Source organism: Sceloporus occidentalis, unplaced genomic scaffold, assembly GCF_023333645.1.
Source record: "Sceloporus occidentalis isolate IW3139 unplaced genomic scaffold, rSceOcc1.0.p SCAF_2, whole genome shotgun sequence".
Lineage (NCBI taxonomy): Eukaryota > Metazoa > Chordata > Lepidosauria > Squamata > Phrynosomatidae > Sceloporus > Sceloporus occidentalis.
Window position 1 is genome coordinate 98,200,195 of NW_028316982.1, and position 22,935 is coordinate 98,223,129.

General features: G+C 39.0%; 1 protein-coding gene across 4 annotated transcripts in view; it reads left to right on the forward strand.

Annotated features, from left to right (window-relative positions):
- The window catches only part of LOC149318745 (prolyl 4-hydroxylase subunit alpha-1), a 51,769-nt gene that overhangs the window by 14,748 nt on the left and 14,086 nt on the right, over positions 1 to 22,935 (forward strand). For 2 of the 4 annotated variants that reach the window (XR_016280085.1, XM_089510388.1), the window contains exons 3-11: positions 1,230 to 1,326; positions 2,030 to 2,181; positions 3,375 to 3,512; positions 4,848 to 5,090; positions 8,683 to 8,885; positions 9,009 to 9,185; positions 13,302 to 13,372; positions 19,273 to 19,372; positions 20,349 to 20,402. Coding sequence is in view for 3 of the 4 variants with exons in the window: in XM_089510388.1 (XP_089366514.1) it covers positions 1,230 to 1,326; positions 2,030 to 2,181; positions 3,375 to 3,512; positions 4,848 to 5,090; positions 8,683 to 8,885; positions 9,009 to 9,185; positions 13,302 to 13,372; positions 19,273 to 19,372; positions 20,349 to 20,402 (1,235 nt within the window). In the remaining variant the exon portion in view is untranslated. Of the gene's footprint in view, positions 1 to 1,229; positions 1,327 to 2,029; positions 2,182 to 3,374; positions 3,513 to 4,847; positions 5,091 to 8,682; positions 8,886 to 9,008; positions 9,186 to 11,438; positions 11,510 to 13,301; positions 13,373 to 19,272; positions 19,373 to 20,348; positions 20,403 to 20,460; positions 20,905 to 22,935 lie in introns of those variants that run through there. The other 2 variants (XM_089510389.1, XM_089510390.1) reach the window with 2 other exon arrangements.

Below are 22,935 nucleotides of genomic sequence, written 5' to 3' on the forward strand. Positions count from 1 at the left end.
TACCAACTCATCCGTGTGTGTGTGTGTGTATATACAGACTGAAAAGAGCATAGACCTATAATGGAAATCACAGTAAAGATGGAGGGCGGTGAAAGAAAAAAAAATGTATGTTAGAGGTATGTTAGAACGAGTAATTGTGATTACAGCATGTTAACCACCTGTTTGCTATATGGTGGAATTGTCTGATTTCCTGTCAAATCTATTGTTGTGGTACCTACATAAAGTATAAAAGTGGGGAAGAGGCTGAAGAAGAAGCTATGGCCTGTTACAGACAGCCAAAATAAAGCTGTTTTGAGTCACAGTGGAGGTATGGTGTTTCAATGATGCATGCGTCCTAAGAGTCCAGAAGTCGCGCCAAAGCCATGCTCCAGCCCTTCAGGACTGGAGTGTGGCTTTGGTGTGGCTTCTGGACTCTTAGGACGCATGCATCATTGAAACACCATACCTCCACTGTGACTCGAAACAGCTTTATTTTGGCTGTCTGTAACAGGCCTATGTCTCAGACTATCAGCTTATTAATCAGCATCAAGTTCTAAACCTATTTCTGAGTGGTTACCCATAATGGATATGTCTACCCAGGAATCCATGGCAACCCTGATTTGGTATGTACAGGTGTCACACTGGTACACTTTATTCTATCACTGTTGCTTGCAACAAACAGTGGGAGAGGCTACACAAAATGTGTAGCTGTAGCCTTCTGTGTTTTGTTTCACTTCAAACACCAAAAATCCAACATTTATTCCTAGTTTGTTTGTTCAGAAAAGAGGAGCTGGCTCTGTTCACACAACAGTTGTGTAAGCTTCTCCTGCTGCAAGAATGAGTGACATGCACCAGCATGCTTCTTATACATAACAAGATAGAGTCCATGGCTTTTTGTGTTACATGAAATCACCCATTTTGTGCTTCAGAAGGCAATACTACCAGAAACTCTTAATGCATTGTAAAATCATATTGAAAACGTAATTTTTGGGAAAATCCAAATTCTTAGGGGTAGATTTAATCTCAAACCACTACATGACGCTATCACCTTATGTGGCAAAATGAATGAATATTTATTTCAAACATCCACAATAGGGAGAAACCTTTGCCTGGCACCATTTTGCAAATCTTGGGGTGGGCAAAGTAACTATAAATGTTTTGCATAGTTCCTTTTCTTGGTTTTCACACTTAATTTATAAAACTATATAACAGTAACCATAGATGTAATGATTGCATTAAACTATTTTTAGGACACATGACTGACTTGATTAATACTGAAAAAGACCTGGTGACTTCACTGAAAGACTACATCAAAGCAGAAGAGAGCAAGCTGGAACAGATTAAGAAGTATGTAGTGGCTTGAATACTAATATTTTTACTGGTAACTCCACCCTAAGTGCATAAAAATTGCCTTTAGGCCATATGTAGCCTTTATGGAAGTAAGAATAAAAGAATATTGGCTGTAACAAGTCCAAAGTCAAATATGTACTGTGGATAATAAAAGATAAACATAAGCCTTACTATACTTTACTTCCACTCTAGTCTAAATAACTTCAGGCTATTATTTTAATAAATGTATTAACCAGAGGAACTGTGGAAGTCTACTTGTTGGGGCTTTTTGAGATTAATTTTTAGCATGAACAATCTGATTTATAATCAAACTAATATACAATCAAAGATAAAGAAATGGAAAGAAGAAAAAAAGAAAAGAAAAAAAGATGCATGACTAATACACAGCAGAGCTCTGACCCACCTAATCCTGATTCCAGTGCAAAGAAAACAATATTATTTTTATCATTACAGATCCAACTAAATAATTATACTAAAATTACTAATTAACCATAGCCACAGATTATTACATTGCTAGATTTCTTGTTGCTCAAAAAATCCATAAACAGTTTCCAGCCTTTCAAAGAAAGACTAATTGTTTTTAATGTGCTAAATTTTAAAACAATTCTACCATTTAAGAGCTTGAAATAATCCAAGCCAACCTTATCACTGTGTGAATGAGTCCACTGATAATAACTTATCTTGCTTTTTCTTTCTCCAGGTGGGCAGAGAAGTTGGATAAGCTGACAGACACTGCAACAAAGGACCCAGAGGGATTCTTGGGACATCCTGTGAATGCATTCAAGCTAATGAAGAGACTTAACACAGAGTGGAGTGAACTGGAGAATTTGGTGCTTAAGGATATGTCTGATGGTAGGTGTTTTTCTAGTCTACAAGAATGGCTGGGATATTGAAATCTAGTGCAGGGTAGTAGATAATAAAATGACCCATGAACCAGCAAATTACAAGAGTAGAGTAGAGTTGCAACACTGCACCAAATATACTTCTTGCAGATGTGGGAAGAAATGATGTTGAATCCACACATGATGCTTTAAAATCAAGGCATAGAGTTTGATTCTCTGAGTTCAGAAAATATATATTCTCATTAGGTAGCTGAAATAGATACTGATGAAGTAGAAAAATATATTTGGGAACGGTTAACACAAACTACATATATCAAAATACAATAACACCCCAAAGCCACAAAACAGAAATATCTTTATTGAGCCAACCAAAAATGCACAAAGATGAAGTTCCACTGGCTTTTCAACAGGTAAAGGTGTTGAAAATTATACAGGAGAAGGAAAAAAATAAGAATGTTAGAGTTGCAAGCCTATATTTTGTCAACATCTTGACAAAATGTAGGCCAGTGACTCTGTGATGCATCATCATTTCCCTCCACCTTCTCCTGTATGGTTTTTAACATGTTTACCTGATGAAGAAGCCAGTGCAGTTTCAAAAGTTTGTATAATGTATTTTGTGCATTTTGGTTGGCCCAATAAAACTATGGCTCGTTTGTGGATTTTGGATATTACTGTATTTTGTTGTATAGTCAACATGGCTACTCCTGGATATGAAAACTCTATATAGGATACATTAACCCATTTTACTCTAGTAAACTAAAATCCTAGTTAGCATCCAGAGCAATAAGTAATGGAAACTGTAATACCCCAACAGGCTAATACTTTGCTGTGGGGTGAAGCAGACTGGCCGAAAGGAGTGTCTAAAGGCCGGTGGCAGCTGTAGCAACCTCATGGCCTGCTCTCAAAGCGAGCCACTTATGTGGCCCCAAACAGGCCATTGCTGTGGTCCTGAATGGGCTGCTGGCAGGACCAGCTTTTTGCCGCTCCTTTTTGTGCTGGCTTTTCTTGGCTCAGCATGCTCTCTGTACTGCTTCTGGCTGCTTTGGGGAGGGGGGTGTCGTCTGAGACAGAAAATAAGGCCACAAACAAAAATAAACTAGTAGGACCCAAGAAGATAGTAGGTGGCAGACTGGCTGTAGTGGAATAGGATGGAAATTTGTGTAGATGAACTGAGGAATATAAATATATATTTTTTATCATTAGGGTTTATTTCCAACATGACTATTCAACGCCAATATTTCCCTAATGATGAAGATCAAACAGGTGCTGCCAAAGCTCTCTTACGGCTCCAGGATACATATAATTTAGATACAGATACCCTCTCTAGGGGAAATCTTCCAGGTAAGGATTTGAGAAAACTTGTAAGTATAAAGAGAACTCTTTTATGGAAAAAAAGCTACAGAAAGCCTATGTAGGTGGGTTTTTCTGAGAGAACGAGCTAGATCATGCATAAATGATTTGTTACTATGGGAACTAATCCTGTGCTCACATAGTCCACTTTCCTCCTCCCTTTTCCCATTGTATTCTACAATTTTTAGCATAAACTATAGCTTGCAGCTGCATCCAAACTGTCAGGCTATGGGTTTTTGCTTGTCTTCCAAATAAAAATAGCAAAGTAACTCGAAACTGTGGTTTGTTATTCTTCTTAAGAGGGCACGCACAAGCCATAGTTTTCTGGGGTTTGATACAATGTTAAAGTTTGCACTAAAGAAGGAGAAAGTAAGTGAAGATGAGTATAGTCGGCCCTCCACATTCACAGCTTTGACACTCGCAGTTTTCTTATTCACAAGGTCAAGGCCGCAAGTGCGGGCACTCCTCTTCCTCCTCCCTCCTGGCCTCTTCCCCTTGGAAAAAAGCCCAGGACAGAGAAGTTGGGAAGGGTGCGTGAGCCAGGTCTGTCTGGGAAGTTGGCAATCCGGTCGGGAATGGGGAGAGGAGCCTTCCTTCCCCCATGACCTTTTCCCAGCTGGATTGCTGCCAGGGCGGCACAGGCAGCAGTCTGGTTGGGAAAGGGACAGGGAGCCAGTTAAAGGGAAGGGGGGGGAGAGCATGCGCTCCGGCTCCTCTTCGCTGCCCATCCCTCCCTTTAACTGGCTTCTGTGTTGGGGTGGGAGTTATTCACGGTTTTTCCACATTCTCAGGTCTTGTTTCTCTAACCCTTGCAAACATGGAGGGCCAAATGTGTATGAGAGGAGAAGTTCGTTTTTACTGCATCCGCTACAGTTTGATGTTGCATTTGAACAATGTTTCTCCCTCCCTCTCTCTGTACTGTTGTAGTAAACTCCAAGTAAAAGTCTGTATATTGGATGCAACATCTTTTTTATTTAAATGTTTCTATGGGCCCATACAGACAGGTCAAACTAAAGCAGTTTTGGGTCACTTTGGAAGTATGCTGTTTAAATGATACATACATCTTAACAGGCCAAAAGCTGTGCCAAAGCTGCGCTCCAGTCCTTAGGAGTGGAGCATGGTTTTGGCGTGACTTCTGGCCTCTTAGGATGCATGCATCATTTAAACAGCATACCTCCAAAGTGATCCAAAGCAGCTTTATTTTGGCCTTTCTGTACGGGTTCATCATTACGGAATGAGGAAAAACTAAGCAGTACAGATTTAGAAAAAAAATCAGTACGTTTCTACAAATATGAACAATTATAAGGGGTTTCTTGTTTCCCATAGGAGTGAAGCACAAGACTTTTCTAACAGCTGAAGATTGTTTTGAGTTGGGCAAAATTGCTTACACTGAAGCAGATTACTACCACACTGAACTGTGGATGGAGCAAGCTCTGAAACAGCTTGATGATGGAGAGGTTTCATCTTCCATAGACAGAGTTTCTGTTCTAGACTACTTGAGTTATGCTGTTTACCAACAGGGGGATCTAGACAAAGCAATGATGCTTACAAAGCGGCTACTTGAGCTGGGTATGTTATTATCATGTATAATACCAGTATGTCACAATTTCAGATTTTTGTTCCAGACTATTTTTATCTGGCTTATTATGTTCAATTATTACTTTTACCAAAAAGCTAGGAATAATTATTTTGTGCTGCATAAAATCTTATCCTTTGCAGTGAAAATGCAGCACTGCTGGAGGTACCTGGGGTTCCAATTGTAAAGGATAAAATATCTTCTTAATACAAACTCAACTCAGATTTATCGTTTACTTTCAATGTAGCAGAAAGCATAGTTTCAGGTAGGAATTGGTAGACACAACACATCCCTCATTAGCTCCAAAATGGGTCAGTTTTATTAACTTTTCTGGGCACTTGAAACAAATCCAGTTTTAAATGTGATCCATTAGCAATAGATGAGCCATATAGACCGTGATATATTGTTGGTAGCATATTGGGATACATGGCTTGTTTCATTAATAAAATTTTACTGGAGTTTTGCCAGCATTGCTTTCTGTATTTAACCTTCCAATGGCTTCTTGCTATTTTGTCCATCTTTTTTGCTTTTACAAAGAATCCACCAAGGAAGAAAAAGCAGAATAATGCCTTTTGATCAGATGCTTTTCGAAGCACCCATGATTGAGTTTGCAACAAGTCCTGGAGCAAAGGTGGCAATTGTGTGGCCCGTGGACCAGATGTAACCATTTGGGAGATCTTTTGCAGCCCCCACTGATCCCTCCAATTCCCCTGTGTGTGTCTACTCCTGGCCTCGAGGCCTCCCTAGACTTCCTCCTCTTTCAGACTTTCAAAGCAGGAAAAGTGTGGCATGGTGTGCCCCTGGGAAGTACCACAGTGTGGTTTGAGTTCTAGGGAGCAGTGTCCAGAATCTAAAACCTGAGGTCCTACTGTACTAAGTCCTAAGGACTGTCATTGCTTCTCTTATGTTGCTTCAATGAGTGTGGAAAAGGAGAGGAAGAGAGGGAGACTTCAGAAGGCCAGTATCAAAACATTGCCCCTTTCACATTCTATTCTGTTACATTTGTTGTTGTTGTTCTTTGGCTTCTATTGTGATCTGCATTGCTACTAAATATTATAGCAGTGGTTTTCAAACCTTTTGCCCTTGTGACCTCCTTTACACCTACATGTGGATGTTGTGCGCTGCACTCAACATAATATATGAACAAAAATATTTTGTTTGTTTAATGTTCTTGTCTTTCTTCCTAAGCCCACCCTTCAACGCTCCTTTTCTGTCTCTGTGAACAACATTTCTATTCAACCAGTCCAGCAAGCCCGCAGTCTTGGTTTTATCTTTGACTCTTCTCTGTCGTGTATCCCCCAGATCCAGACCACAGCCAAGGCTTGTAGATTCTTTGTGTACAATATTGCCAAAATCCGACCATATCTCTCCGCCTCTACTGCCAAGATCCTGATCCATGCCCTAGTGATCTCACGACTGGATTACTGTAACGTCCTCCTGGCTGGGCTTCCTCTTTCTCACCTCCACCTTTAATCTATGTTCAGCATTCAGCTGCACGCATTAGCACTTCCACCCACCGCTCTGACCACATCTCTCCTGTGTTGGCATCCCTTCACTGGCTCCCCCTCCCTTTCCGTATTCAGTACAAGCTCCTGCTGTCGACGTTTAAAGCCCTCCATGGACTGGCCCCTCCTTACTTATCAGACCTTCTTTCTCCTCACCTTCCCACCAGGGCCCTCCGTTCTGGTAGTCAAGGTCTGCTGTCTCAGCCCAGGATTTCCTCTGCCCCATCCTGGATTCTCCCCTTTTCACTTGCTGCCCCCCACTCCTGGAACCTTCTTCCCCCACAAGCAAGAGCCATCACTTCTTTAACCAGCTTCAAAACGGAGTTGAAAACCATCCTGTTCAGAGTAGCCTTCCCAGGCATTGCATAATTGTCACTTACCATTGCATAATTGTCGCTTGCTATTTGGTGTTCTTTTTTTTTCTGTTTATCAAGCCATTTCCTGTATTGGTATGTACTGTATATGCATTATCCTACTTGAGAGTATGTTTTTTCCCTTGAAAATGATTAACCATCCATTAAGAACCCAAGCCCTCCCTCCAGTCCATCTGCCTTGGTCCAGGCCTTGGAGGTAGAAAGGAACTGCTGGACCTCTTACCCTTTCCCTCCTCCACTCTCTTCTCCTTCTGTGTCATGTCTTTTTAGATTGTAAGCCCAAGGGCAGGGAACCGTCTAACTAAAAAGATTGTATGTACAGCGCTGTGTAAATTTACAGCGCTTCATAAATAAAGGTTAATAATAATAATAATAACATTTGCACATTCATATTTTAACATTTTATAAGGAAATAGCATTGTTCAAATTAGAACAGTTTTATTTTAGAAAATTGAATATTTAACTCAATATGTGTAAATTTTACACATTAAAAAAATGGGAGGAGGAGGAGAGATTAGGGCCTCAGTGTCTCATGCCCCCTTGAGCAACTCTTCTGCCCTCCCTGGGGGTCCCGCCATACCATTTGAAAATCACTGCATTACATCATTGACGTGTTCTAAAAATACTTAAGTGTAAAGACATATTTTATTCTTTGTTTCAGATTTTCTAAAGAAGTGACGTTTGTTATCATTTCTTAGGTTCACTCTCTTATCATTAGGTTCTGACTTTCTAGCACGTCATCCGAAAATATCTCAGCTACTAAATCTGATCTGCCTATAGCAAACACACATACGTATCTTTTCTGAGTTGCTTATAATGCCCTAGTTGATACAACCTTTTCTGGATGCATAACTGCTAGTGCAACATATTTTAGGAGCGGGATGAAATTTTTATTGCTGTTTTTTGTAACATTGCTTTCTGACTGACATATTGGTTTTGTGTTTTGTCAACTGTAATAAAACATAATTGTCAAAATTCTAGGTTTAGAAATGTGGGGCTCTTCAGGACTCTTAAACAGAAGGTACCAAAGGTTTCTACTTTTGTAGTTATGGGATTATCCTAAACCTTTGGTTTAGCACAGGGTTAGAGCTTGTAAATATGTTCTTTACACTGCATTGTTACTTTTTCGTAAAAATCTCACCTCCATAATCAGTGTTTTGCATACATAGTAATCTCTGTGGCTCAAAGGATATTTTTCCTAGTAGTTTAGTTTCTGAGTACAAGTTTATTTTTTAAGGCTATAATCCTATTCACACTGGAAATGAGTTCCACTGAACTTGCTGGGATTTACTTCTGAGTGGACATCCATAGGATTGTCCTAGTCATAATTTAAAACTATCCTTTCTCTGAGCAGTTGTAGAGCCCTTTCAAAGTTAAAATCTTACAGTCATTTCAGGAAATGTTCATTTTGGATCTTGTTGAGTTTTTTGGATGGGAAGGCTCACATAGGAAGCAACAACAAAGAGAAGTGTATCATATTGAGTATCTGAGTTGTTCTTTTTAACAATGAGAATAGGAATGGCTCCTGACTGAAATGGCCAACTTTAGGGATTACATTTTGGTATATACAGATTTAATCATTTGTCTTAAATGTAAAAATTGTCATGAAAAGCAATATAAAAGTTGTTAGAAAAAGTAGGCTTTTGGAAAACACACTCCGCAGTTAAGAAATTTTGTGTACATTTTCTTTTTCTTTATTTTCATAGAGCCAGAGCATCAGCGAGCAAATGGCAATTTGAAATACTTTGAATATATAATGTCTAAAGAAAAAGAAAAAGAAGCGAACAAATCTATTGCCGAAACAGATGAAAAGACAGGAAAAGAAACTAAAAGTCAGAAAAAGTCAAAAGATTATCTGCCGGAGAGACAGAAATATGAAATGTTGTGCCGTGGAGAAGGTCTCAAAATGGTAATAAACATATGTATTCTTAAAATGTTCATAATCCAGTACCAGTATTGCTAGCTATTTTTTGCCTGTCTGATATGCATGTATTTGTTTAATAACATTTAATCTTTTATTTAAAACTTGTAGACTCCTAGAAGACAGAAGAAACTTTTTTGCCGTTATTCTGATGGAAATAGGAATCCTAGGTATATACTGGGACCTGTCAAGCAAGAGGATGAGTGGGACCGTCCTCGTATTGTTCGCTTCCTAGAAATAATTTCCGATGAAGAAATAGAAACTGTCAAAGAGCTTGCAAAACCAAGGGTAAAGAATCTAAACTGTCCATATATTTTAAATGATGCTACCAATGCACAGATTCCCCTTCCCAGCTCTTGTTTTGCAGCAGTGTGCCTTGCTTTTGGTAATTCTATAATAAAACATCTTCTCTGTGTCATTAATGTAGACCTTTGGTTTAGCTCAGGGTTAGAGCTCATGATTTATCTGCAGAGCTCCTAAATTCAGTCCTTGGTGTATTGCAGTAAACAGCACAATAGGTAGCAGGTGTGGCACCGCCTGTCAGAACAGGTCATACAGAAGTGATAATCCAACCTAGGCTTTCTGTGTGTCAGTTCTCCCTGCCGTTTAACAGGGTTGAACCTTTGTGTGCCTTGTTTTGGAAGGCAATCCTGAAGGCAGCAGGAATTCAGGATCTTTACACTATACACGAACCACCTCTGCATGAATGTTTTGCTGCTACTGCTGTTTTTCTTCCACATTACTGTTGGAAAGGTAAATTATAAGGGCAGATGCAGTTCTGAGTCACTGTATCTCACAGTGATAGATAGTCATATATTTTTATATTCCCCTGTGCAGTAGTTATTGTGGTGTGTAACATGTGGTTTATCTATGCATTTTGCAGTCACCTTATAGATAGTCCAAGCTCTTGAAAGAAATTAAGTAACCCTGGATTTAAAGGGCAGGATTCATAAAGGGGTCAGTACAGTTCTCCCTGTCTGTAATAGAAATAGGGTGGGGGACAAAAGCCCAGGTTTTTTCTAGAGTGGGGGAATAGGTTTCCAAAATCTCCTGAGGCTCATGAAGCACCCAGCTGCCAAACGGTGCCCACTCTTGCATGATACTTTAAATAAAAGCAGCTTATCCATGTTATGCATATAGGATAATTTGATTTTTGGAAACAGAAGACAGTATAGAAACTTGAAAGACTTTGTAGGCCAGTGATGGCCCACCTAAGGCGCTTGCCAGTGAAGCAAGAAAGATGATATATAGAGATCCAGATTATATCTCCTCAGCACCAGGTCTGAGGGAGATAACCCTCTCTTCTGTCAACAGGTTGACAAGAAGCTGTCCCTTTCTTTGAGAACCAGTGCTCAAATGCCTCTGTTGTGCTGCAGGGGTGACTACTCACTTTCCCTGCTATTTTGAAAGGAGCTCATGTGTCTCATGTATTGCTTTGTCAGCACCAGTCTATAAGTAGATGTGTTTCTGAATAAGTGCGGCATGTTCAGTATCAATACACGGGCTACAAATTGTTCATTCAGAAGGGTCTCATGGAGAACCTTTCATTGAGGCTTCTCTGGAGAAGCACTCTGACATAGCCTCACACAACCCTCACCTGCACTCTGGCTAACTCCTCCTTAGGAGCGGTACAGTCCGCCAAAAACGGCAGCCTACCACTGCCTGTTTCTCCACCAGAGGGAAGTCGCAGCCACCAAACCGTACGGCTTCCCTCCGGCGGAAAAAGAACCTGCAAAAAGCGGGTTCTTTTTATGCTGCAGGGGCGGCATAACAAGTGCACCATTGGCACACTCATTACGTAAGCACTGCATGGCACCATGCAGGCACCATGCAGTGCTTACGTAACAATGGCTGCGACCGTGTATACAGGGTGCCTCTGTTATGCCGCTGCCACATGTTAGGGTCACGAGGCATGTGGGCGCTCCACCCTGAGGCAACCTTAGCACGTGACGAGGGCATCACTGAGGGCCTGTCTGTACCAGGCCTTAGTTTAGCTTGGGCTCACAGCACCCACTACTTTTCCTCTGAGAAATTAAAGGGTGTCCAAGAGTTGTCAGGAGGATAAAAGCATGGTTTCACACTCTGTGCTTCCAGTCTGTGTTAGCTACTGGGGGGATCAAGAGTGATCCCAGTTTTGGCAGGTAGACCAGCCTTGCCTTAAGCCACACACAGGTAAACCTAGGTTAACACAGACATAACTGCAATACATATATCAAATATGTACAGGGAACTTTCAGGTTTGAACTTATAAATAAAGTAGATGGCTTTGTCCAATTCTTAGTCCTGATTTTTACTGTGGTTTCAGTAATTATAAGGAGTAGCCTGCTGCTTCAGGTACAGGTGAGTTGCATTCTTGTACTTATATGTTACGAAAAGGGTAGTATCCGCTTGGCAAGATACTACACTGCCCATATGCATATTATCCTAAGGGACAGGAACCCTACTGGAGCCTGTGCTCCAACATGGGGTTCTGAATGGTCGGATGGATGTGATGCGAGATATACATTGTAATTCAACTATTCTGATTGGTTCGCTTCACAGCTGAGGCGAGCCACCATTTCAAACCCCATAACGGGAGTCTTGGAGACTGCACATTACAGAATTAGCAAAAGGTAAGCTTTCATATGTCATACATTCTGTCCCTATAACGAGTGCCTCTGGTGCTCATTAGGAGAAAAAAATAGCCAGACGTTTATTGATTTATTTTTTGGTTTAGCTCTTACTATTTGCAGATATTGTAACAAACTGTTACTGCCGAGTTTCTCAGATTCTTCCTCTAACCAGAAGTTCTGTTCTTTGCTGAATTAGGATGCTTTCTTAGCCTATTGCAATATGCATGTAGATAATCCACCCCACGTGATATAGTGTCAGTAGTGATCTCCTTTTTGCTTTCCTCCATCAAAATCTGGCAAACCTTAGAATTTCAAAAATATCCTTCTAGAATATCCTTAACAAGATGACCTGCCTTTTTCCTGTGCATGAAAACTAGAGATGTGTTGTCTTGGCAGAATTTCACATTTTCATGTTTAGTAAAGGTTGAACAACTTGTATATGCCCATTGCAACAAAAACAACTTGCCTGGATTGCTAATTCTTGTTTTGTTCTGTTGGAGCCAGGTTCACTGATACACTGGACATCTTTTTGTTGCTTGGTGTGTGGATTTATGTGCTGTTAAAGCCTTTTAAAAAAATCTGGTGCTTTGGCTAAATATTAAATTGATTTCTTCTTTGTGCAGTTACAATTATTCAAAAAAGTGGGATTTTGTCCTCTATGTTTTGACACAGTATTAAATCAGAACAGCAACAATAATAACAACAGTATATTTAAAAATTCTTTTAAACCTGCCCTTATGTAGGGCTCTGAATGTTCCTGTCTATGCCGCTTAATTTTGGCAATGTTTTGAGTATTAGGCACCCCTGGTTGTTCTCTGCTACCAATCCTGTGTTGTTGTTGTTGTTGTTGTTATTTATACTGTTTGTATCCTGTTTTCCTTTCAAGGAGCACAGGACAGTAGACACAATGGGTTATTTCATTTAAGCCTCACAATAACTAATGAGGCAGGTTAGGCCCAGATGTTGTGAGGAGCAGTAGTTGTAATAATATAATACATTGTTATTTATTAATGTATAGCTCACACTTCCCTTAATAATGGGACTCAAGGTGGCTTACACTATGTTAAATATTATGAATGGTTCTACTATTATGAATGGCCCATAAAATACTATAAATGGCCCCAGCCCTCTAGCTGTAAAATAGTCCTGGTTAGTTTTTTGTGGGTTTTTTGGGCTGGTTATGAGCAGAAGCTGTTGCTACAGCTAAATTTTCTTAGTTTGGCACATTTGGAGAAGGTTGTTGTTGTTGTTGTTGTTGTGGCACCTTATTAATGTTACAAAATCTACCCTACTTTTCCATTTGGAAACATATACCCAGAGAAGCTAGGAGGCTTACCAATCTTTACAATGCTCTCTTTGAACTTAAATGTCAACTACTTTTTTTTTACAAAGTTTCAAAAAAGTTTTAAATTTACACATGTTATTGTTGTTTTTAAAAAGTCCCACTGGCATTTGTATGTAGATGTAGAATTTTTAAAAATGCAACAAGGAAAGAACATTGAACTTCTGGATACTGAGAAGTTTTCTGTGGAACTCTGCACACAAGTGGCTCACAAACCTTTCCATTTGGGGGGGAGAAAAAGTGAAAGGACAATCAAAGCAAATTTAATGAACCAATTTGAGAGTTGAATTGGGGAAAAGCAGTAGCAGTAGCTACTGTGGTGCTTTTTAAACATACTTTCTGATCTGAGCATTACATAATATCCAGACCAATCAGAACCCTTTTAATTGCCTGTGGCTTGGCCCAGAAGCTTGCTACTAGAGTAAGCCCGTGTCCTTTCTCTTTTTGTAGCTGAGCCGAGCTACTGTGCATGATCCTCAGACTGGAAAACTGACCACAGCACATTACAGAGTCTCTAAGAGGTAAGGGGTCATTGGTACGTCTAAGCAACTTTCAAATTTCTCTTTGTAATGCTTGCATCACACTTGCTGTGGGATTCTGTGCATATTTTTCCTCTTCAGCAAATTAGAAGAAAAGGTGTAGTCTTGAAACAGAGTACTAACATCTGCTGCACTGAAACTTTGGGATGCTTAAAAGGGGAAATCCTCGAATGTAAACTCCATGGGTAAGACCTAATCAAAATTTAGCACTGCAAGCATGGGCTTAATTCTTTCCCATTGAAATCCATGGGAATTAAGCACTTCTAAGTAGTTCGGTAGATGCACCTTATTCCCTGTTATGCATGATTCTAGTCCAACTAACATATTGACCTATGCACTATATCACTTGCTTACTTCTCTTGCTGTGTCATCATACCCGTGTTAATTTTAAACACTTCCTAGGAGGCATGTGATAAACAGGAAGGAGGTTCTGTGATACTAGCAGCTTGAGATCCCTAGTTCAGAGTCTGTTTTAAAATGCTTAGTGGACTAAATATATCAGTTGCTTTTTCTCTTTAAAAAAATCTATTCGGTGATTAGATGTGTTTGTTTATGGAAATAATGTTGCTGATCACTTTAGGGGGCTATTTCAATTAACTGCACTTACTGCTATTAAAAAGAATTGGCTGAAATTCACAATCGCACTTACGAGTACATAATCTAGGGTTAGGCATTCATAACTGATATGTATTCATTCTTCCTGTGTATTCAGTGATTGTAAATGCCCCCACCCCTGCCCCATCCTTCCTTACCATGCAGCAACCACTGCAAGTGACAGGGAGCTGTTCTCCTTTTGATTGGGATGCAGCACATTGATGTTTCCAACCCCCTCCAGCTGTCTCCAGTGCAAGGAAAAATTGTGACAGGGCTTTTGCTTCTGATTGTTGCATTCATGGGAGGAGTGTTTGGAAACATCAGTCTGTTGCATCCTGATCAACAAGGGAACAGACCCCTGTTACTCCCAGTGGCTGCTGCTCAGTAGGTGGGAAGTTGTGGTCAGGCTTTATACTTCAACTTCAATAAAGTCAGCGGCAAAGTCTGGGAAACAGTTGTTTGGAGGAAATGAGTGCTTCCTGTTTCTGTGTTCTTGTAGACAGTAGCACTCTACACCAACACTTTAAGACAAGGGTCAAGCATACTATTTTGGGGTAAAGATCAACCTTTAAATGATACAAAGACAAGTTCTTAAGTCTTGGACTGTGTTGTGAAATGGATTTAAGGAGAGACATGCTGCCCAGTTTGTTACTTTCAAATCCACACTTGAGCAAGCTGAATAAATCAATGAAAAAAATATATGCAATCTGGCTTCCTTTTGTAGTCAGCTGGTGAGCTGTGATCATCCATATGGGCAACTTATTTTTCTTTTTAGCATCAGGAACTAATACAAAAGCAGTTTATCAACACTTCATTAATTTATTTTTTTCAGCTGCCAGTCTCTGCCAGCTACTGAAAAGTTGTGACAACCCATAGCTGCAGCCCATCCCCTGCTCATTGCTTATCATGCTTCATCTGGCTTGCTATCAGAAGCATGAAGTCAGGCTGGTAGCATATGAGAAAGTCAAATTATGTGGGATATGCATTTTGACTATTCAGTTTAAACATTTCATCATTTTTAACATAGCTCTGTCTACATAAAATAAGCAAATGAACATCAGTATTAAGAAGTTAGTATTTACAAAACTGGAGACTGTTATTGGCAGGAAAATAGCTTTTTGGCTACTCTCAAGGATGCTAGAATGATTTCTTCATTTCTGACTGAACCACTCTTACTGGCAACCAAAAATACCACCTCTTGCATTTTTAAGAGTAGCCTACTTCCTTCTCCCACACATTCCAAGCACTCTTTCCTAGCCAACACATTTCTGCATTATGGCATGTCTCTGCTTATGAGGAGGCTACTGTTCATGCTGAAGTACGTGGCAGGCTGTTCAAGATGGCATTTAGCCAGCGGTGGGAAGCCAAATTCTGAGCCAAGCCATACGCAGTGCCATAATAATTTGACGAGTCTAGCACAACTTTCATGAAGCTGCTGCCAATGAAGTATGTTTGTAAGACTCTACAGTACAATATCCTCTCTAGAAAAAAACTCCTAAAGGAACTTTTTTTTAGATCATGGAAGAATGTTCCTTTGATCAAAAGAACTTTTAGATCATGGGAGAGACTTGTGCAAATCTGTTGAAGATACGGTGATTTAAAAATTACAGGAACCCTTCTTTAATCATGTAGTTTAGTAGAGACATGTGGTCCCTTTTAATGGATGAAAATGAATATTGATTCTTACAGCAGAGGAGAAAGTATCTTACTTGAGCATTGATTTATTTCAGAAGGTAGCAACTTCATAAATATTGTTACACTTATGACATTTGACTTTAAATATTTAGTCTGAAAATTCATAAAGTTGTTAACAGTAGTAAGCAGAACAGTGGAGAATTCAGAGAGCATGTTTCATAAATGACAGGGAGACAGTGCGGTATTATTTTTGCTTCAATATGACACTGAGGTGATATGGAACGTGTTGACAAGTGGACTTCCTGAGAAAGGAAGAGGGGGTTGGGCAACTCCTTCTCCATTGGATAATATATCCTTTCCCCCTACTCGCCACCTTTCTCTCGCTGATAGATATAAAATTGATGGACCTGTGTTGATTGGCATGAAATGAAAGAAAGCATTGAATGAATTAGACATTGAATAAACTTTCCAGTCAGAAACATTTTACACATAATGCTGTAGGCTAGGAGGAAAGATGGAAACATAGGGCACCAGCTGCTGCATTACAGGACTATAGTTACTTTTACTTATTTCTGTATGGAGATTGTCAGGCACCTTTTTCTCCCAGGATGGGTATGGGCTTAAAGTGTTTAAAAATGGATGTTATTGCACAACTTCAGGAGAAGTCCAGATCGGGTACATGATGCCTCCGAGCTGGGCATGGAGGCATGCAATAACATCCATTTTAAAATACTTTAAGCCCATGCCCAGCTCGGGAGAAAAAGACATGTGATAATCTATCTATTAGAAGAGTGCTCAGGATGGTTTATAGCATGTACATTTCTGTACCGCTTATCAGTGAACTCCGCATTCTCTAAGTGGTTTACAATCTGTAAGCCAATTGCCCCCAACAAGCTGGGTACTCATTTTACTGACCTACGAAAGGATGGAATGCTGAGTCAACCTTGGAGCCTCCTCTACGATCAAACTCACAATGTTGTGGCTGCAGGACCAGCATTTAACCACTGCACCACCATGTGATGTAAGATATGAATTAACATTTGGCTGTTTTGTTTCCAGTAATATACCGTAGTGTATGTAGTGTAGAGAATTAACATGCCCATATTTTATAAAATGCTGTAGATTACTTGATAGAATCTGTCAATTTGTGACCATGATAGATCAATCTGGTACAGATTAGGTATCAAGTGTATAGAGTTTGTAGGTCTTTGTAGACTAGATCCCAGCTAATAAACACGCAAGTCCCATAGCTTCAGTTGGTGTAGAGGGACTAACAGCTGGATTTCGCTCAGTAAAACTAATTTTGCTTGCTATAATTTTAATTCTTTTTTTAAAAATATAATCTGCTGCTTCATGTATCCTTAGTTTCTTTAATTTTATTGGCCTCTTTTTTATCGAAATACATTTTCTCTTTGCTTTGCCTCTTACGTTAGAAACTGCTCTAAACCTGAGAATTCATTTCTTAACTTCCCTCTTTACAAACATCCTAATCATAGTCATACATTCAAGTGTATATTCTCCATACTCTTTGAGATTCTGTAACCTGTGTTGTGTCTCATTTCACTTCTTTCGATTAGTGATTTATTGTGATCCTTTTAAAAGGAGGACAATAAATCTGCTAGAGTAGTAAGGATGATGTGGCTTCAAGCAAATAAGTTTCTCCATGGGATTTGTGGCTATTAATGAAGTTCAAGTATTGTGTTGGCTAAATTTGAATACTTCTAATTATTTCATGTTTACATGTGACTCTTGGTTGTTAACATTGCTGAAAATGCAGGCTATAAGGCAGAATTAACATTTTGAACAACAAAAAGTGGTTGCCACCACATAGCTGACAAACCCCCTGTGTTTTTAATTGCAACACAGCAAATTTAAATCTGGCAGATTCAGCTGCTCCATGCCACAGAAAAGCTACTTGTGAAGTATTACAGCTTTTTGTGGGAGAGTAGCAATCTTAACATTGAAACAGAAGCATGAAGCATAAGGTTGTGCATATAGAGTACATATGGGGAGTGGTAGAAAATGCAAATTGAAATGGAAAAATGTAGCTATAGGATGAACACCTTCAAAATGTCCTTGTGTTAGAAAATATAAGAGCATGGCCAGGAAAGAGACAAACTGTTTATAGCCATTTCAATTTCAGGTGTGGAATAACTATCATGTCACACACACACACACACACACACACACACACACACACACACTTAAACTGATCCTATTTCTGGACACTTTAACAAGGGAGTGGACTTTTTAAAACACTGAAAATTCAATTTTTTCATCTTGTGAGTGAACTGTAAGCTTGTTAAAAGGCCACTGTGAGCTTTGTAAAATCTGAGTATAACTAGTAATATATTATATGCAGAGACTACATCCAGATATGTGTATCCATGTAGAAAAAGAAAGCAAGAAAGCCTTTTCTTGTGCTTGTTAAGAGTCATTAGCTACTGAAATTAACATAAAATAAAACATTCATTTGATTTATTCTTTTGGAGATAGCTGTAATCTTTTGTACTGCTTTGTAACAGCCTTTTCCACAGTAGTTGTTCTTACCAACTATTTAGTGCTGAAAAGGGGATGCTGAGAAAATCTTATTTTCACAGATTAATATATGTATCTGGGTTCAAGTACACACCTGTGATACGTATAAGAAAGACAATAGAGCCAGCTTGTTGCTTTGACTGGAGGAGTGAGAATTAAGAGGAAAACTAGAGATGAAAATAAATAAATGATATTCCTCTTTCAGGCATAATTAATGGTAAAAATGGCTTGTTTACTTGGGCACTTTCATACAATACAATAATAGCACTATGATTCCACTTTAACTGGTTCCAGCCTGTAGAGTTTTAGGGTTTGTATTTGAGGGATGGCTACTTGGCATTCTGATGGCTCACCAGACTACAAACCCCAGAATTCCCTAACACGGAGCCATAGCAGTTAAAGTGGAACCATCAGACTGTAATTGTATAGTGCTATAATTCTCCAACCTGCCCTAAAGTAACAGCCAACACATTTCCCCCAGTATGACCTTAACTTCAGCTCACTCACACTTTTCCCCAGGACTGTGCCAGAAATCCCATGCAGAAAATTGCTATTGCAATTGTATACAATTATTTGTATATAATTAGTGCAGAGTATAATACAGTCGGCTCTTCCCTTACGTGGAGATCTGTTCTGGACCCCCCTGGATAAGGGAAGTACCACGTATACTCGATCCGATTTGTGCATGTGGTGCGGCGTGGTGTTCCAGTGTGCGGCTTTAACGTAAGCTGAAAGCCGTGTATGGCATGCCCGCGTATGACACAGGCGCACTGTATTTCAGCAACTATTTGCACTTAGGCCTGGTCCAAAAAGAAGCACTATGTACTATTGCAATGCTGCATGTGTATAATGTTCTCTATGTGGACTTTAGTTCACAAAGTTGTTGCACCACTTAACTATGTATGTGCACCAGTTAAAGGAAATTGCTTTGCTTTGAACAAATTCAGCATTGTTGCCAAAGAGTTAAAAGTGTTAATTATAAGTTATCAAACTGTCAGTTATCATTTAGGCTAAATATTTGCCTATAGACTGTTTTCACATAGTTATAAATGGTTTCTTACTAGTCTTGATATATAGCTTCTCAGATCAGGAATAACATTTCATTTCATGCTTAGTGCCTGGCTGTCTGGATATGAACATCCTGTAGTGGCACGGATTAATGCAAGAATACAGGATCTAACAGGACTGGACGTTTCCACAGCAGAGGAACTGCAAGTAAGCTAATAAATATAAATACAAAGATGTGACCATCCATGCCAACTTCATTCTGAGAATATGTTTTGAATATATTTTTGAATTCCCCCCCCCCCCCCCCCCACTTTTTGATTATTGAGAATCCTGCTATCATGGACACATAAAATTAATTTCAAAGCAATTTAATTTTTATTCTAAAAAAAATCTGTTTCTCACTTCAAAGAAAATTGCAGGAATCTCAGTTTAAATCAACATCAGTCTTGCTTTTTAACAGATGTGACATGACAGTTAACATCTCAAAGACAGGGCAACCAAAAGTTAATTGTATGCTGCAGCAGACATGTAACTGAGCTTTGATGTTATTTTTAAATATGAAAATCCACCAGGAGGAAAGAGTTTAGGGTAGGAATGTGCAGGCTTATTTAGCCCTGGTTGCTTTTTGGAACCTCATAGGGAGTATGGCAGCCGGAAAAAGAGTTACTCACATACCTACATCTTGGCTGCATGCTCTAAAATATCTTCTCCCTTGGTTGAGTTTAATTAAAATAAAAACAAAACCAGTCTATACCAGAACTCACCTTATAGGTGCTTGTATGTGGGATGCAGTTGGTGCCAGCGCTTAACATTGCAGTTAAAGGCTTGTGAAAAGAAATTACAATACAAAGTTTGCAACTGAGGATGGAGTTAATAAAATGAAGTTAAATAGTAAAAAGTGGAATAAGTGAGTTTGTCATATTAGGTGTATGCATAGTTTAACTTTGCCAGTATAAGGCCAACTAGAATTCTGTGTTTAGACCATTTGTTAAACCTGGGAATTATTGGCAATATTAGACTCAAATCTAGTATTTCACTAGAGAAGATGATAACATATGAAGATTTAGTTAATTCTACTGTCTCTTGGAGGGGGGGGGGGGTCCACTGTAGATATGAAGAGAAGGAGATACTTCTTCTTGCCTCGTGGGTAGTTTATTGGATATTTGTGCTTCTTCTGCTGTAGGTAGCCAACTATGGCGTAGGAGGCCAGTACGAGCCTCATTTTGATTTTGGAAGGGTAAGTGTCAATCTGCTTTGCCTTTTTGCTTCACATGTACTATATTTCTTTTTTCCAGGTAGCAAATTATGGAGTGGGAGGACAGTATGAGCCCCACTATGACTTTGCTCGGGCAAGTAAAGAGATGTGTGGGAAAAAATCTTCCAAAGCCTAGGCTTTTTTTTAGCCTGTGGCATAATGTTTACTGTCCGTGTGAAATTCAGACTTGTCAAGTTGTCTAATCTTTTTGAATGAATAAAGTCTTCTAAACCACCATCTGAATAATGAAAAAGAGAGAATAACAAGAAATAATATCAAAAATATATAAAGTGGGCGGAGGAGGGGAAGGATTAAGGGTGCCTCAAAACTGAGTTGGGGAAAAGGATCTGGTGCTTTTTAAGTGATGGTAGAATGACCATACATCATAACATAAGTAATATGTGTAGCTGTTTTATGTTTTTGATGCAAAGATGGTAGGTCAGGCCTCAGTAATTTTGTAGTCGAGATCAGTGAAACAATAAAGTGTTACACCTCGGTTTTAAGTTGTACAGTATTTAGGAGCAGAATAATCTTAAATTACTTGAAGACATTGCTATCTCACAAAGTCTGCTTGCTTTTATTTTCTCTATCTGGTCTATTTTATTTTAATCCATTTTATTTCAAGGCTGCAGGTAAGGCCAAGGAATTCAGATGGTGGTTTATGGGGCACGTGTGTGTTAAGTAACTCCTTCAATTAACATTTTTCTTTGAACCAAGTAATCCATATAGTAGTTTAAAATTCTTGCCATAACACACAATAAAATCTTTACTTTCCTCCTCTAAAAATCTTGCAAACATTGCAAATTAATAGTCTGTTTGTGTGCATGATTTTAATTTCTGAAAGAATACTTTTACAGCCATACCCTATGCATGTTTATGCATTAAGTCCCACCATGTTAAGTGGGCATTTTCCCCAAGATATCTACTTAAAGGACAACTGTTTGTCAAAGTAATATTGCTCTGTTTGTTTACTGACATTGGTATGTGGCCCACTAACAAAGGTCCTTGTTACATTTTGCAAGAAAAAAGAACTAATGCATAGGATAAAACTATAAAATTTAAGAACAGCATAATTTAAAACAGCATCAGAAACATCTGAAATCTGAGAACTCTAAAAAAAATAATCACAAGATCTATGGAGCACTAAGGGAATTTAAATCAAAAGGTTAAATGGCTTTAAGATTTGGATAGGTATATTTGGGAAGAGGCAATCCTTGAGTTGACCTAGTGTCAAGGCATTTAGAGTTTTAAATATTGAAACCAGCACTTTGAAACTGGGCTTGGAAATGGACTGGAGGACAGTGAAGTATTCAGTGGCATCTTGTGGAAAGAAGCACTAAAGACTTACAAGGAATGTACATGTGAAAGTAATTAGAGTTGATCAGTATGGGAAAGGTTCTGTTCTAATTGTAAGGATGGAGAAAGTCTTGTTTTCATTGGCATAGATAGTTCAAGCTGCCAATTTTAAATGTTTGGCTGTATTTTAAATGTTTAGCTGACATAAATTCTACATGTTCAGGATACAGTTGCTTGTTGCCTGGTTCTCTTTGAATAATTTTTAGGTTTAAGAGAAAGTATTTCAAGAGAACTCTTGAGCATTAGAAGCTTGTTCTGTGGAAAAAGAGAATTTGTGTTGAAGAACCATATCTTGTTCTTGTATCATCAGTGGCATCACTAGGGTTGGCATCACCCAATACAGTAATTCATGGTGTCACACACCTCCATTGACCTCCTCCCATCCCACACGATGCAGAATCCTTAGTAATTTTTTGTATTAATGTTACTCATTAATCGTAATTCCTGTATATCACTGAATGTAAGAATAATAGTTGTGACATCAACAACTAGCAAAATTAAAATTATATATTTGAATTACAGTATCACACGTCCAGCCTAAATGCATTTATGTATACACAGTTTCATGTGGTTGGAATTAAAATTTGGTAAAATAAGATTTTAAAATTAATTTTAAAAAATCAAGGGCCTCTCCTTTTTCCTTCCACTGAGCCTCACCCCATCTCTTCAACATTTTAAAGAGACACAGGCAAACATCACAGCCCATTTCTGCCAAAAGGCATATGTTTGAGGAGCAGTGGTGTCACCCCACCTTAGGGTGTCACCTGGTACAGTCCTCATCCCCTGCACACCTCTACTGACGCCATTGATTCTGATCACTTCCAGCTATTTCATAGTCTGCTTAAGAAATACTGCTACTGCTGTACTACTTTCTGTAGGGTCACTAGTATACCAGCCAGTCATTGGGTAGAAATATCTTCGTCAGACTTTAAATCAACAATAATCTATGCAACATCCATATTTAATTCCACTTAACTCATTCCATATATTCCATATATCCAATTGGCAGCTTAAATCAAAGTAATCAAGTTAATTAAAAGTAGAGAATTAAAAAATAATTACAGAACCAATTTTGCAGACAAGACCAAATCTTGCAAAGTATTGCAGAGATGGGACAAAATACCAAGTGAATAGAGAGATCCCTGATCTCATTTCCTTC